Here is a 15,789-nt window from a genome sequence, read left to right as displayed (position 1 = left end):
CAAATTTAACCATTAAATATAAAAAAAAAAAGATTTGAATAACAAAAACTGTTTTTGAATTTAAAATAAAAAAAAAAAAAAAAAAAAAAAAAAAAATATCAAACAATGAAATTCACCAGGGGTGGATTATTATTTTTATTATTTTAAAATACATCACCAATAACAACCTATTTTTTTTTTTTTTTTTTTTTTTTTTCTCTTAAAATTTTCAAAAAACTTAACTTAAAAAAAAAAAAAAAAAAAATAAATAAATACACCATTTAAATTATTTTATTTTCCAAATTATTTGAAAGATGTTAAATAAGATCAACAAGATTTTGAATATTTAAATAATTTCTTAAAATTGGAATTTTTGATATAAATAAACATTTATGAGTTGATAATTCTGAAATATGAATTGTTATTTTACAAGAGTGACATTTAATATTATGATTCTTACAAACTTTTAAATGTTCATATTCTGAACTAAATAAAATTGATTTTTCATTATTATTATTATTATTATTATTATTATTATTATTATTATTATTATTATTATTATTATTATTATTATTATTATTATTTGAATGATTATTATTAATTAAATTTAAAGAACAATCACGAATATGAATTATATCATTTTTATAAGTTGAAGAGAAACCTTTAATCATTTGATTACAAAATGAACAAATTTCCCATGTATCAGATTCGTGGGTGAAAATATGTTGAACGAAATCTTGACGATTAAAATTACCATCACATTGATGACAATGTAAATAAGTGCATTGTTTTTGTAAATGATTTAATAAATTTGATTTTGACATTGGTTCAGATTGACAACCATTGATTTTATTTGGACAATTATAAAAACCATTTAAACAAATTAATAAATGATCTTCTAAATCTAAAATATTCTTTACTCCACATTTATTTGGACAATTTTCAATATACTCTTTTTTTAAATCATGTGGATGATTTTCACATGAATTTTGATGATAATCAATTTCAATTAATGGTTTCTTTGAAATTATACTATTATTATCGATATCATGATTATTACTACCATTATTATTATCTAATGAATAATAGAAATCAAAATATGCATTTGCATTTGGTGAAACTGGATTATCTTTTAATGCTTCAATTATTGAATTTGAATCATAATGTGATAGAATATTAATGATTTCTCTTTTATTCTTTATTGATCTTAATTCTGAAACATTTAATAATAATGAATGTGTAAATTCAAAATCCAATGATTTACTAAATAACATATCTGTTAAAAATCTACAACATTTAATTGCACCATTTTTAACAACTCTTGAAAATATCCAATATTTTGAAACTGCTAAATTCATTCTAAATTTATAATTAATTTCTGATATTGGTGGTGATGATGGTGATGGTGGTGATGGATCATCATCATCATTTGTAATCATTGATATTAACATAATATGATGATCTAATGAAATTACATGTTGAAATAATGAAGAATCAAATCTAGTTGTGTAGGGTGATAATAAGGATCTACAATATTGTTGAGGAATTGATGGTGTATGTAAAATACTATTGAAAATGAATGTTTGAAATCTGTCAATATAAGTTGTAGAATTCATTATTCTATTTAAATTTTCAATTAAATAAACTACGATTTCAAATCTATTTGAAATTAAATAAACTGATAAAATATATTCAATGGAGCTATAAGCAAATGATTTCAATTGGTATTGTTGAATTATTAATAGTTGTTCAATAATTGATTCAATTGAACTTGTATGAATATTAATTAATTGATTATAACAATTTAAAAATTTTAATTTCTTTATATAAGATTCTAACATTAAATGATGTTGTAATTTCAATTTTTCAAATGTTTCAATCGATATAGTACCACCCAGTTTCAAAATTGATAGCATTGCAACTGATGGTTTCAATGGTACAGTGGTTGCCAAATAATTCTCTAATTCAATTGGTCTTTTAAAATTCAATATTATCTTCAAATCATTAAATGATAAATTTAATTGATTAGTTATTGATTTTGATGATTTTGATAATATATATTCATCACTACCATTACCACTACCACTATTATTCCTTTCTTCTTTTTTTAATAAAATATTTGAAATTTCATTAAATATATCATTATCATCATAATCTTGAAAATGAGTTATATAATAAGATTGTGAAATTAATAATGGTGTATTTTCAAATAAATCTAGAGTATTGAATATGTTATTGAAATAATTTGAAGATGTATAATCTTGATATTGTCTTTCGATATGGGTTAATAAAATATTTAAACTCTTAATTCTATTAATTTTATTATCATTCTTTGAAACGTCAACTGCTAAATGTAAACAATTCTTTGATAAATTATTAATTTGAAATGGATTTGAATGATGTTTTAATAATATTTCAACAATATCTGGATATTTGAATGAATAATGTAATGGTGTATTCAATTGCCAATCTACAATATCAACACTTGCTGATTTATTCTCTAATAAATATTTTACAATATCTAAATGTCCATTTATAGTTGCTAAAATTAATGGAGTTTGATAAATTTTATTTACACAATTAATATTTATATTACCATCATCTTCACAATCATTAATTTCTCTATCATTAATTTCACTATCATTATTATTATTATTATTATAAACTTTTTCACCACCATTAATTATAATTTTTAAACATTCTAATCTACCTAAAGCTGCAGCATAATGAAGTGGTGTATTACCATCTTCATCTGATATTGAATTTACATTTAAACATAATGGATATAATCCAATTAATATCTTTTGTTGATCATATTCAATAGTATGTGCTATTAATTTAGTTGAAATTGGTTTCTCTAAATGCTTTAATGATTTTTCAAACATAAATGTACTTAAAAATTTTAATGATCCAATATAATTCCCTTTTTTAATTAATTGAAATAATGGTTCAAATGTTTGAATTTTTATAGTTTTTGACTTTAAAAAATAAAAAAATTAATATTTAATATTTAATATAAATGAAATAAATAAAATAAAATAAATTTAATAATTACCATTTGCTTTTCTAAAAATATTAAACAATTTTCATTTTTATTTTCTTTTGCAATATCAAAAGAAGATTTACCAAGTGAGGTTAATGCATTTACATCAGCACCCATTTTAATTAAAGTTTTAATATTTGCAAGATGACCACATTTTGAAGCCCAATGAAGTGGTGTATATGAACAATATTCACTTGACCAATCTAATGTTACTTGTGATAATGTTTTTTCAATCATTTTAAATTGTGAGAATCTAACTTTTGACATATTATCCAATGATAAATGATCACTTTCACTATCACTACTACCATTCAATGTTCTAACATTACCAAGTACTCCACCACCACCACATCCATCTGTTATAGTTATTGATTTATAATTTGGTGATATTAATAATGATGGTGATGGTGAGTTTAGTGGTGATGCTGATATTGGTGATGGTGAATTATTGGTTGTATGTAACCCTATTGATGATATTGGAGATTGTAAAATTGTAGTAGTAGTAGTAGTACCACTTGTATTTACATTTGAATTTATATTTATATTTGAACTATTATTAGCAGGTGATTTTCTAGTAATATTTATTTTTTTATTTTCTAAATTGAAAACACCAGAAAATCTTAATATCTCATGACCATAATCCCAAATACCTGTTCTTTTGTTTATAAATGCTGCACCTCTCATAGTTTTAACATAATCTTGTAATGTTAATTCATTACCTGATTGAACGCATAAAAAGAATGTAATCTGTGATAATAATGCATCTAAAAAGTAATATGATAATTCTGGACTACTACTACATAATCTTGGGAATGTTCCAATTCTATTTATTAAAAAAAAAAAAAAATTATATATTAATAAATTTATAAAATATATCCTTTTTTTTTTTTTTTTTTTTTTTTATTTACATTTTACCAAACTCACCATTTAATGGGAAAACTTTATTTTTACAACCCATTAATAATACACCAGTATTTGAATAGGTAACATCTGCACCATAATTTAATAAAAGTTTTGCACATGCTATTGAATTTCTTTGAATTGCAATTGTAATTAATCTCATATAAGATTGAATGTAAAAATAACCTAAAACACTATCAATTGGACAATATTTTAAAACTTTTTCCAATAATTCAGGTTGATTTTTAACTATAATTTTCTCTGCTGCTCTTAAATATGTATTATTATTTGTTAATAATTTAATTGATAATAAACGATCAGTTTTACTAAAATCTTCTTTTAAAATTGAATCTAATAATTCTATTTATATAAAATTGGAAAAAAAAAAAAAGTCAACATATTTCCATATTTTGAAAAAAAAAAAATAAAAAAAAAAAAAAAATAAAAAAAAAAAAAATAATAATAATAATCTCCATACCATTACTTGATTCTAATAATAAATTTTTTTTATAGGAATGTTTCCAACCTTTTAAATTTTGTTGTTGTAAATATAAAATTGAAATTTGTAATTTATTAATTTGTTTTTGTAATAAATGTTGTGAAATATCATTATCATTATCAATATTAATATTATTTTCATTTTGATTTTGTGGTATTGATGTTGATAAAATATTATTATTATTATTATTATTATTATTATTATTAATATTAATATTATTATTTTGTTTATTTTTATTTATTTTTAAAATTTGTTGTTGTTGATTTTTAAAATCATTTTTTAATTTTATTAATTCTTCTTCATTTTTAAAAATTTTTGTATACCCAAATTTATCAATAAATAATAATTTCCATAATCTATCATCTGATGAAACTAAAAAAAAGAATCTTGAAACTAATCCAACATTTAATAATTCATTAATTTTTAAATTTTTAAATATTAAAATCAATGTTTCTGTTGGTAAATCTTCCATTTATTTAAATTAAATAATTAATTTAATGAAAAATTATAATTTTGATTAATTTTTATAATTTTTATTATTTTTATTATTGTAGTATTTTTTTTTTTTTTAATGTGATTGGAATAAAAATAAAAAAAAAAATAAAAAAGTGATGGGGTTTTTTATTGGTATTTTTTTTTTTTTTTTTTTTTTTGATTTTACAAAAAATAAAAAAAAAAAAAAAAATAAAAAAAATAAAATAAAATATAAAATCAAATTACAATTTTTTTTTGTTCACAAGTGTTATTTCGTTGTTAAAAAATAATAAAAAAAATAAAAAAATAAATAAATAATAATAAATTAAATATTTTTCAATAAAATCTCAACGGGGTGAATAAAATTAATTTTATTTATTTTTTAAAAAGAAAATGAAAGACCTTGTTGGTGTGAAAGTATTAAATAAATTGTTTTTTTGTAAAATTAAGCATTTTTAAAAAAATAAAATAAAATAAAATAAAATAAAAAATAAAAAAAAATAAAAAACATATATTTTTAATAAATGTAAATATGAAAATAAAATATTTTTTAAAGTATGTTTTTAAAAAAAAATAAAATAAAATAAAATAAAATAAAAAAATAAAATAAACAAATGTATAAATATATTCAATATTAATATTACTTAAAAAAAGAGATTTAATACCATTTTATAATAAACCAAAATTAGAAATTCAAAGAAATTTATATTATAGTTTTTTTATATCAATAAATCTTACTCTTAGTGTATTATTTTTAGTTATTCCAGTTTTTCGAAATTTTTTTAATGTTTATTTTGCAGTTTTCAATACATTATTTGTTTGTGTTGGAGTTCAAAGTTCTCAATCATTTTATGTATTAATTAAAAATCAATTTAGAATATTATTATCAGTTATAATTGGATTGGTGGTTGCATATATATCACACATTTTAACATTTAATCATGTTTGGACATCAGTATTCATAACACAACCATTCATTTTCATTACAAGTGGTATAATGATTGAATCGACTTTATTACCTTACAATATTGGTAAACTTATGTATATACCATACTTTAATTTAGTTTATTTTAATAATCCTTCAAGTAGATTCGATGTTATACCATTTTTAAAATTTTTATTAACTGGTGTAACACCATTATTCTTGGTATTAGTAACTGGAATTATATTCAATATGGAATTCTCATCAACATACTTTATTCAAACTTCAAAAACCATATTAAAAACCAATAGAAAATTCGTATCAATAATTGAAAGAGAATTTGAAATTAAAACATTGGAAGCAATTAATTATCCATTAAAAAATTCTTATCAAAAGAATATTGTTAAAAATTTAACTAATAGAATAGATTTTGAAAATAATAAAAATAATTTAAATGAAAATTCTCCAATAATTGTAAATCAAAAAGATGAAGAAGATGAACAATTAAAAAAAAAGAAAATTTCATTTCAAATTCCAATATTTTTAAAACCAAAAAATCAAGAACCTTTATCACCTTTAAATTATATTGTTAAAAAAGTTCATTTAAATGATAATGGATCACCAACTTCAAGTTTAAATACTGAATTTACAACAACATCAACAATTGATAAAAAATCATTAAAAATAAAACCACCACCACATTTAAATTTAAATGGTGAAAATCAAGAAGTACATGATAAACATGTTATAGGAAAAGAATCAATATCACAATCAAAAACAATAACAACAACAACAACGACAATGAATAATGATGGATTTAATAAAACTCATAACTTTTTTAAAATTACAATGGAAAAATTAAATATTGTTTCATCAAGAAATTTAAATAATATGGAGAAATATTTAGTTGAAGCAAAAAAAGAATTTTGGAATATTGATTTATTTGGTTATTTTAATGAATTATCATATCTTTTAGAAACAAATCATAAAAAACTTTTAACAATTAATACGGCGGTATTAGAAAATATTGGTTCTGAAACTTCACAAACTCTATTAGAGATATTGCCACATTTAAATACATTAATTTCAACACTTGTAAAAATATTTAAAATTATGGAAAAACAAATTGGTAAAAAGTATAAACCTGCTCAATTTACAACACAATTGATTAATGATGAAAATTTTGATACTTCTTCATTTTTTCAAAGTATTGATATGAAGAATATTTCAGATATTAATGATTTAAAAAAAGGTAAACATTTTTTAAAATCAACTGAATCAATTCAAAGAATTAGTAATCTTAGAAAATATAAAACTTTAGAATATTCTCAATATAAAATTTTAATTTGCTTTGATTGTGTTGATAAAACAATTAAAGATATTAATAATATATTGGGCGAAGTTTATGATCCGGAAACTTCATTTTCTGTTAAAAACATTGATGAAGAGACAAGAGTGAATTTCTTAATATCAGCATTTAAAAAGTTTTCAAAAGATCAAAAAGTTTTAGCATCAACAGTTTTCCTATTATCACATAAACTTTGGGATAAGAAATCTGGTAGACGTCAACATATTACAATGATTACTAAAACTTTCTCAAAATGGTATATTAATATTTTAAAAATTAAAATTAAAATTTCAAAAGTAGATTATCCAAAAGATTTTCCTCAATTTCATATAACTTTAAAAGAAAGATTTAAAATCATTTGGAAAATAATTGAAAAGAGAGTATTAGGTAAATGGAGATACTCTTTGTCTTTCTCAATTGGTGTTAGTGTATTTTCAATTATTTATTATGAATTAAAAATTCATAGTAATTTTATTTTATTTAGAAATTTAGCATGGGCTGTAATTACATATTCTTTAGTTAGCACACCAACTGTAGGTGCATTGACATTTTATTCTATACTTCGTGTTATTGGTGCTGTACTGGGCTCAATTTTAGGCTACGCATGTGCAGAGATTTACTCTAGAACCACAGATCCTGGAAGAGCATTCATTTTTACATTTTCAACATTTCTATTTACATTTTTAAGTTGTGTAATGACAAGAGCAAAAAGTTTTGAAAAATTAGTTACATTTTTTATAATTTCTTTTGTTGTTATTGCATTTCTTGCATATCCTTCAAATTCACCATCAGTGATTACATCACTTTTAAGAATGATGCATATTCTATTTGCAGTTTTATTAGTACTTATTATATCTTTACTATTTAGTCCATTTTATGAACATAAACAATTAAAATTGAATCTTTATCAATTTCCATTTAAAATCACTCAATCATTTAATTTCTTAATTTGTAATACATTAATTGATCCAAATGTTTTACCAGCAGAATCTAGACAATTATTTTATAGAGCAAGTAAATTTAATTATATTCAACAAAGTTTACCAATTGAAATGAATCAAAAACAATTTAAAGAATTATTATCAAAACAATTAAATCTATTACGTTATCAAATTCCAATTCAAAGAACTTTATTATTTCATTCACGTTATGAATTATTACCATTTCAAAAAAGTAAATATTATCATCTTAGAAGATTACTTTATACTGAAACAAAATTATTTCATAGTTTATTAGCTTTAGAATTTATAACAATTTCTGCTTTACCAAAGTAAATTTTAATTTTAATTTTAATTTTTTTTTTTTTTTTTTTTTTTTTTCCTGAAACAAATACTAACCTATTAATTATTTATTTATATATATAATGGTTTTTTTTAGAAAACATTTAAATGAAATTGGTAAATTAATTACAAATAATTTATTAAAATTAATGTCAGAATTGGATTATTCAACAAGATCATATATGATAAATATTAGATCAACTTTAAAGAATGAAAGAATTGTTCAAGAGAATCAAAGTAAAAAGATATGTAATGAAATTGCAAGAGATATTGGTGAATATATTTATAAAAATCGTTATGATAGAGAATCATTAAATTTACTTCGTTATTGTAGTGCAATTATATTTTGTTTAATTTCATTTATAGATTTATTTAATTTAGTATTTGATAAAGTTGTAAAATTATCAAAAACAACTGTATTTAAAAGAAATGATCATTTAAATATTTATTCACAACAACAGGAAGAGGAAGAAGAAGAATTAAAAATACCAACTACAATGAAATCACCACATATCACTGAATTAATGAATGAAAATGCAATTAATGAAATTATGGAAAAAAGAGATCATCAAATTAAAAAAGAAACAGATATACCTGATAATTTATTGGATAATATTATCGATTCAACTAATGACCATGATTTTAAAGACGAAGTTTATTTCAATACAACTGATAACCTTGATGAAAGTGGAGAATTTGAAATTATTACTGATATTATTAATGATCAATCTTCTCCACCTAAAAATATTGGTAGTCCATCTCAATAAAAATAATAATAATAATAATAATAAATAGACACCTAAATTATTTACAATTTATATTTATTTATTTTTTTTTTTTTTTTTTTTTTTTTTTAATCTTTTTGTAAAAGTTCATCATCATAATGATCATCAATACCACAAAAAGTACTACAATCATTATTTTTTCCACATTGATTATCAATATTGTCTGTTTTATTATTATTTGTTGTTGGGTTTGTTGAAGTTGTAGTTGTTGAGGTTAAGGTTTTAGTTTTTTTATTTGATTTTGGATTTAATTTTTCTTCAATTTCAATAACATCATCAACAGTTAATTCTGATCTTTCATGTTTACGACCAGAGAAATTACTAACACAAATTTCTTTCTTTTTAGAGACTTTTTCTTGATAATCTTTTAATACATTACTTGATTTATTCAATTGTTTCCAACGTCTCCAACATTGATTATCAGTACGATTTTCCATGAGTTTAGCAACGTCTGACCATTTACCAATACCAACTTTATTTGTGATATCGAATAAACGTTTATCTTCTTGAGGGGTCCAACGAATTTTAGTCAATTGTGGATCCAATACATTACAATAACGTTCACGACATTGTACATCGGTTCTACCTTTTACATGATTTTTAATGAGAATCCAATTACCTTTTCCATAGGCATTGACAGCATTAATTAAACATTGATCCTCTTCAGGTGACCAACGACCCTTTTTAATTGAGGGATCCAATGTTTTATGCCAACGATGTAAACATTGATGACCTGTTCTACCTGGAATGTATTCGGTGATCTCTTGCCAATCGATTCTTTCACCATGCATATGAAGTTTAATAACACCAGCTAAAACTTCATCCTCTTCCTTTGTCCATTCTCTTTTCATCATTTTACTATTTAAACTTCTTTGATATCTTTGAATACAAGCTAATGGTGTTCTATTAGTACCCAATTCAATTGAAATCTTCTCCCATTCATGGCCATCATATTTCTTTGCTAAAGTTAATAATTTCTTATCCTCTTCTTTTGTAAATGGTCCCTTATTAATTGAAGGATCATCATGATTCTTCCATCTCAAATAAGCTTCCAATGGTGAACGTGTTAAACTTTCAACACAAACTTGAGATATCACTTGCATAGTTGGTGCAACAAAATCTTGTTTATCTTTGATACTATTATTATTGTTATTATTATTAATATTATTATTATTATTATTATTATTATTTGATGAACGTTGAATTTGTTTAAGCTTTTTTTCATATTCTGCTTTTGATAATTTATCCTCTGATAATCTATAAAGTTTCTTTTGTAAATTCTTTTCTTTTATACCTTTTAATAATAATTCAGATTCTTTCTTTGTCCATCTTCTAGTTTTAAAATATAATGGCATATTATTCTTTGTAATTCTAATATTCTCACTATCAGGATTATCGGCAGGATAATGAGTTTGAATTACACCATCAACTTCAACTTCAAATGAAAAATATGGAATACCAGGTTTCTTTCTTTTAAAAAGTGGTTGACCATTTGAATCTATACATATACATGTACCAATACAACTACAATTTACATACTCATCATCGAATCCACCACCATTACCACCACCACCATTATCACTATCACTATTATCAAGTTGTTCCTTTGCTATACCTTTCTTTCTAAAACCACCACCTTTAATAGTTCTTGGTCCAATTGTAACATGAATTGATTTTCTAGCTTGTGCTAACATCTCTTTATTTCTCTTTTGTTCTTCTTCAATCTTTTGTAAATATTTTTTAATAAATTCTTGATATTCTTTATTAATTTTTAATAAATTTGTAACATCTAATCCATCATTTAATATTTTATTATTATTATTTATATTACTATCATGATTTTGGTGGTTATCATTTTTAAATTTTTTAAATAATTCAGAAGAATCAAAATTTAAATTTAAATCTGGTAATGATGTTGTTGTAGTGGTGGTTGTCGTTGTGGTGGTAGTTGTTCCTAAAGTATTATTATTATTTAAATTTCCAATTGCCTCAATTAAATTATATGATGATGATGATGATGAATTTGGTATTGTTAAAGCATTATTTTGAATTGCTGTAGTTGTATTATTACGTGTAGTTGTGTTTGCATTATTACTATTATTAGTATCATTTTCATCATTACCATCTTGATAATCTTCATCTAAAATTAATTCTTCATCATAATGATCATCTGGTAATAAAGCGAATTCATCATCTGTATCATCTTGATCCTCATCTTGAATACCATTAGCATCATTCATTGACTTTTTATAAGTTTTAAATAAATCAACTACTTCTTTTGATGGTGGAATTAAAAATGGTTTATCTATTGCATTGGTTTCAATTAAATTGTTTCTATGTGTCATTAATTTTGTAACAAATTCTTGAACAGGTTTTGGTAAACCTATTGGATGCTCTTTAAATGTTTGTGATTCTGTATAATTAATATTACCATTACTACTAATATTACTATTATTATTATTATTATTTTTATTATTATTATTATTATTATTATTATTATTATTATTATTATTATTATTATTATTATTATTATTATTATTATTATTATTACTATTTGATAGTAATAAATTTAATGATTGTAAATCTTCTAAATCATTATTTTGTTTTCCATTGCTATTTCCATTTGCATTGCTCATTTAGTGCTTTTTTTTTTTTTTTTGTTGTTGCTGTTGGCAGAAAAAAAAAAATAAAAAAAAAAAAAAAAAAAAAAAGTGAAAAAATTTCAATTCCCACAAACGAATTTTTTTCAAAAAAAAAAAAATAAAATATAAATTAATTTAAAAAAAAATTAAAATTAAAAATTCAAATAAAATAAATTAAATTATCACTATTTAAGATTTTTTTTTTTTTTTTTGGGTTTTTTTTTTTTTGAGGGAACTTTCAGATTTTTTGGGAGGGATTGGGTTTTTATTTTATTTTTATTTTTTTTTTTTTGTTTTTTTTGCCAAACTAACAGTGAAAATGGGGTTGAAAAAAAAAAAAAAAAAAAAAATCATTAGTTTCAAAAACAAGTTCACACATTCACAAAGAAATAGATAGAAAAAAAAAAAAAAAAAAAAAAATAATTATAACAATAAAAGTAAAATAAATGGCTAGATCAAAACCATTTAGTGGAAAACAAAAAAAAGATCAATTAAAAGAGAAAAAAGAAAGAAAAAGAATTGAAAATGCATTATTAGATGATAATATTGATATTTCATTACAAGAGAAGAGAAAATTAGCAAAACAATTATTAAATAATAATAAAGTTGTACATAACAATGATTCAATAGTTGGTAGTAAAATCATATTTAGTAATAATCAAATTAAACGTGTTCATACCCATCAAAAAACTAAAGAAAATAAGGATAAGGATGAAAGCAATGATGAAGATGAACAAGAAGATGATGATGAGGATGAGGAAGAAGAAGACAGTGATAATACACAAGAAGAAGAAGAAGAAGAATATGATGATGATGATGAAGAAAAAGAAGATGAAGATGATGAAATTGGGAAATCAATTAAACATATTAATGAAATTAATAAACAAATGAAATCATTCGATCTTGGTAGTAAACAAATTACAAATGGTGGTAGAAGAATTAATAAATTAGTTACAATCTTTGAAAAAGAGAGTAGAGAAGAGATTGAAAAGAGAAAAGAGCAAAGTAAGAAACCATTGAATACGATACTACGTGATGAGCCATGGCTAATAATGAGGGAATATGATAGAATCAATCAAGGTACGTCGGTGTCTGGTGGCAACTATATTGATATACCAAAGAGACCACATTGGAGCTACAATATGTCTGGCGACAGGTTGAAAGAAGAGGAAAGAATTATGTTCTCACGTTGGTTGGAGAATATCGTTATAAAATACGACAAAAGTAGATTAAACTACTTTGAACATAATTTAGAGGTTTGGAGACAGCTTTGGAGGGTTTCAGAGAGATCAGATGTAATTCTACTAGTAACCGATGCCAGATACCCTTTATTCCATTTCCCACCATCTCTCTATAACTACATCAATGTAGATCTCAAGAAACCAATGATCTTAATCTTAAACAAGATTGATTTAGTTGACAAGAGAATCATCGATGCTTGGATTCAATATTTCAATACAAACTATCCACACTTAAAAGTCATATGTTTCAGTTCATTCTCTTCCCTAACTTCACAAGGTCATACCAACGATAGTGGTGACAGTGGTGGCATCGAATTGGATGCAACCATTAAAAGAAAATTAAAAAAAGGTAGAAAACGTTATGATTTATCTTTAGGTAAAAAAAATTTAATTAATGCTGTTTTATCATTACCAATTCAAAAATTAAATTTAATTTCAAAAGATGAAATTAATAATAATAATAATAATAATAATAATAATAATAATAATAATAATAATAATAATAATAATAATAATAATAATAATAATAATAATGATCATTCTGATGAAGGTAGTGATGAAGATAGTGATGAGGATGATGATGATGAGGATGGTGAAGAAGAAAAAGAAGAAGAAGAAGAAGAAAATAATCAAAATAATAATGATAATGATAAAATTATAATTGGTATGGTTGGTCATCCAAATGTTGGTAAATCGTCATTAATTAATGGTATGATGGGTAAGAAAGTTGTTAGTACGAGTAGAACACCAGGTCATACTAAACATTTTCAAACTATTGTTTTCACAAAGAATATTCAGTTATTGGATTGTCCAGGTTTGGTATTTCCTGCATTGGATAGACCAAAACAATTACAAATATTGTGTGGTCTATTCCCAATTGCTCAAGTTCGTGAACCATTCTCTGCGATTCAATATTTGGCTGAACGTGTTCCAATTGAACAAATTTATAAATTATCAAAGCCACCAGATGAGGAGAACCAACCTTGGAGTTCTTATTCAATTTGTGAAGCATTTGCTTTGAAAAGAGGTTATGTTTATGCAAAATCTGGTAGACCTGATCCACATCGTGCTGGTTTAGAAATCTTAAAGGATTGTGTTGATGGTAATATTGTAATCTCTTGGCCACCTCCTGGTTTCACAAAAGAACAATATATCACTAGTGGTTTATCTAATCTTTATTCAAATATTAATGAAAATAAAGACTCAATAAATAATCAAATTGATAATTCAAATAAAAAAACAAATTCAACAACAGCAACAGCAACAACAACAACAACATCTTCAACCACCTCTGCAGCAACAAAAAAGTTTAATAAGAAATTAAAGAAAAAGAATAATCTTAAAAAATTAGCATATAGTGAAGATGAAGATGAAGATGAAGATAGTGATAATAATAATAAAAAAGATGAAAGTACTGATGAATATGAAAGTGATGAAGAAGTTATAGTTCGACCAATAAAATCAAAACAATCAAACTCTGTATTTTTAAATCTTGATAGTGATACCGAAGAAGAAGAAGATAATGATAATAGTGATAATGAAGATGATCATGAAAAATCAAAATCAAAATCAAAAACTTATAAAATCAATAAAAATACTTCAAAAAAAGCATCATCCACTGAAATTGCAAATAAAAATAAAAATAATACAAAGAAAACAAAGAAATTATCTTCAAAAGAAATTGAATATCAAGAAAAATTAAAAGAAAAACAAAATAAAGGTGGAAATAAAAGACAGGTTTTATAACCTTTGAAAAAAACTAATGTTTGAAATTATCTATTTAAGTTTTACACTAATAATTTCGCTCATTCTTGTTATTTAGATGGTTATTATTATTTTTAATACAAATAAATAATAAAAATAAATAATTTAAAAAAAAATAGAAGATCAATGTGTTATTTTTATATAAACTTTTTTTGATTTTTCCAATTGTCCTTTTTTTAGATAAAAAAAAAATAATAAAATAATAAAAAAAAAAAAGGTACTAATAAAAAAAAAAAAAAAAAAATAATAATAATAAAAAAGATTTTACAAATAAAATGGTTTTACAATAATTTTGAAATCTTTTAATTTTAAATTTGCAGGATCCTCGATTAAAAATTTTTAGCTGTTGTGTTTTTTAAAAAAAAAAAAAAAATAAAAAAAAAAAAAAAAAAATATTAAAAAAATAAAAAAAATATAAAATGGATTTTTAATTTGGAAGTGAAAGTAGAAAAAAAAAAAAAAAAAAAAAAAACATCCATCACCCAAATAAGCGAATTTATAAATTTTTATTATTATTATTTTTTTTTTTTTAAAAAATTTTTATTTATTTTAATAATATTTTTATTTTGTATAGAAACAAAAAAAAAAAAAAAAAAAAAAAAAAAAAAAAAAAAAAAAAAAAAAACCCCCACCTCTCGACTTTTGCATACAAAATTTTTTATATCAGCTAATATCCCCATTATCATTATTAATAATAATATTAATAATAATAAAAACAATAATAATAAAAACAAAAAAGCAGAAAATAAAAATATAAAAAATAAAAAATAAAAAATGACCATTCTATCATGGCTTTTTAGAAGTACACAAAATAAAAATAATAAAATAAATCAAAATATAACACCCAACAATATTATAAATGATTCAGAAGATGAAAAAGATAATGAAAAACATAATGACAAAAAAGAGTTT

At 22.0% G+C, this 15,789-nt stretch overlaps 6 protein-coding genes across 6 annotated transcripts in view; 3 read left to right on the top strand and 3 right to left on the bottom strand.

Annotated features, from left to right (window-relative positions):
- Nucleotides 1-296: 296 nt before the first annotated feature.
- On the bottom strand, nucleotides 297-4,893 carry DDB_G0285411 (ankyrin repeat-containing protein; the record flags this gene model as incomplete). Its single annotated transcript, XM_633184.1, has 4 exons — nucleotides 297-2,957; nucleotides 3,035-3,845; nucleotides 3,931-4,282; nucleotides 4,401-4,893. The coding sequence occupies 4 exons, from the start codon at nucleotides 4,891-4,893 to the stop codon at nucleotides 297-299; spliced, it is 4,317 nt and encodes a 1,438-aa protein (XP_638276.1).
- A 534-nt stretch (nucleotides 4,894-5,427) lies between these two features.
- On the top strand, nucleotides 5,428-9,212 carry DDB_G0285409 (hypothetical protein; the record flags this gene model as incomplete). The annotated part of the gene is made up of 3 exons (XM_633183.1): nucleotides 5,428-5,450; nucleotides 5,550-8,435; nucleotides 8,543-9,212. The coding sequence occupies 3 exons, from the start codon at nucleotides 5,428-5,430 to the stop codon at nucleotides 9,210-9,212; spliced, it is 3,579 nt and encodes a 1,192-aa protein (XP_638275.1).
- An 86-nt stretch (nucleotides 9,213-9,298) lies between these two features.
- On the bottom strand, nucleotides 9,299-11,866 carry mybL (hypothetical protein; the record flags this gene model as incomplete). The annotated part of the gene is made up of 1 exon (XM_633182.1): nucleotides 9,299-11,866. The coding sequence occupies one exon, from the start codon at nucleotides 11,864-11,866 to the stop codon at nucleotides 9,299-9,301; it is 2,568 nt and encodes an 855-aa protein (XP_638274.1).
- Nucleotides 11,867-12,318: 452 nt separating this feature from the next.
- Nucleotides 12,319-14,859, top strand: gnl1 (guanine nucleotide binding protein 1; the record flags this gene model as incomplete). Its single annotated transcript, XM_633181.1, has 1 exon — nucleotides 12,319-14,859. One exon carries the CDS (start codon nucleotides 12,319-12,321, stop codon nucleotides 14,857-14,859), a length of 2,541 nt encoding a protein of 846 aa, XP_638273.1.
- A 46-nt stretch (nucleotides 14,860-14,905) lies between these two features.
- DDB_G0285407 (hypothetical protein) lies at nucleotides 14,906-15,557 on the bottom strand (the record flags this gene model as incomplete). Its single annotated transcript, XM_633180.1, has 3 exons — nucleotides 14,906-15,097; nucleotides 15,146-15,220; nucleotides 15,504-15,557. The coding sequence occupies 3 exons, from the start codon at nucleotides 15,555-15,557 to the stop codon at nucleotides 14,906-14,908; spliced, it is 321 nt and encodes a 106-aa protein (XP_638272.1).
- A 94-nt stretch (nucleotides 15,558-15,651) lies between these two features.
- DDB_G0285405 (hypothetical protein) overlaps nucleotides 15,652-15,789 on the top strand; it is a gene marked incomplete at both ends in the record, with an annotated part of 2,870 nt that continues 2,732 nt past the window's right edge. Inside the window, one exon of the mRNA XM_633179.1 lies at nucleotides 15,652-15,789. This exon is cut by the window's right edge and continues 782 nt beyond it. Within this exon, the coding sequence (XP_638271.1) occupies nucleotides 15,652-15,789 (138 nt within the window).

The sequence above is a fragment of the Dictyostelium discoideum genome, assembly GCF_000004695.1.
Source record: "Dictyostelium discoideum AX4 chromosome 4 chromosome, whole genome shotgun sequence".
NCBI lineage: Eukaryota > Evosea > Eumycetozoa > Dictyosteliales > Dictyosteliaceae > Dictyostelium > Dictyostelium discoideum.
This window is presented reverse-complemented; position numbering and strand designations above follow the sequence as displayed.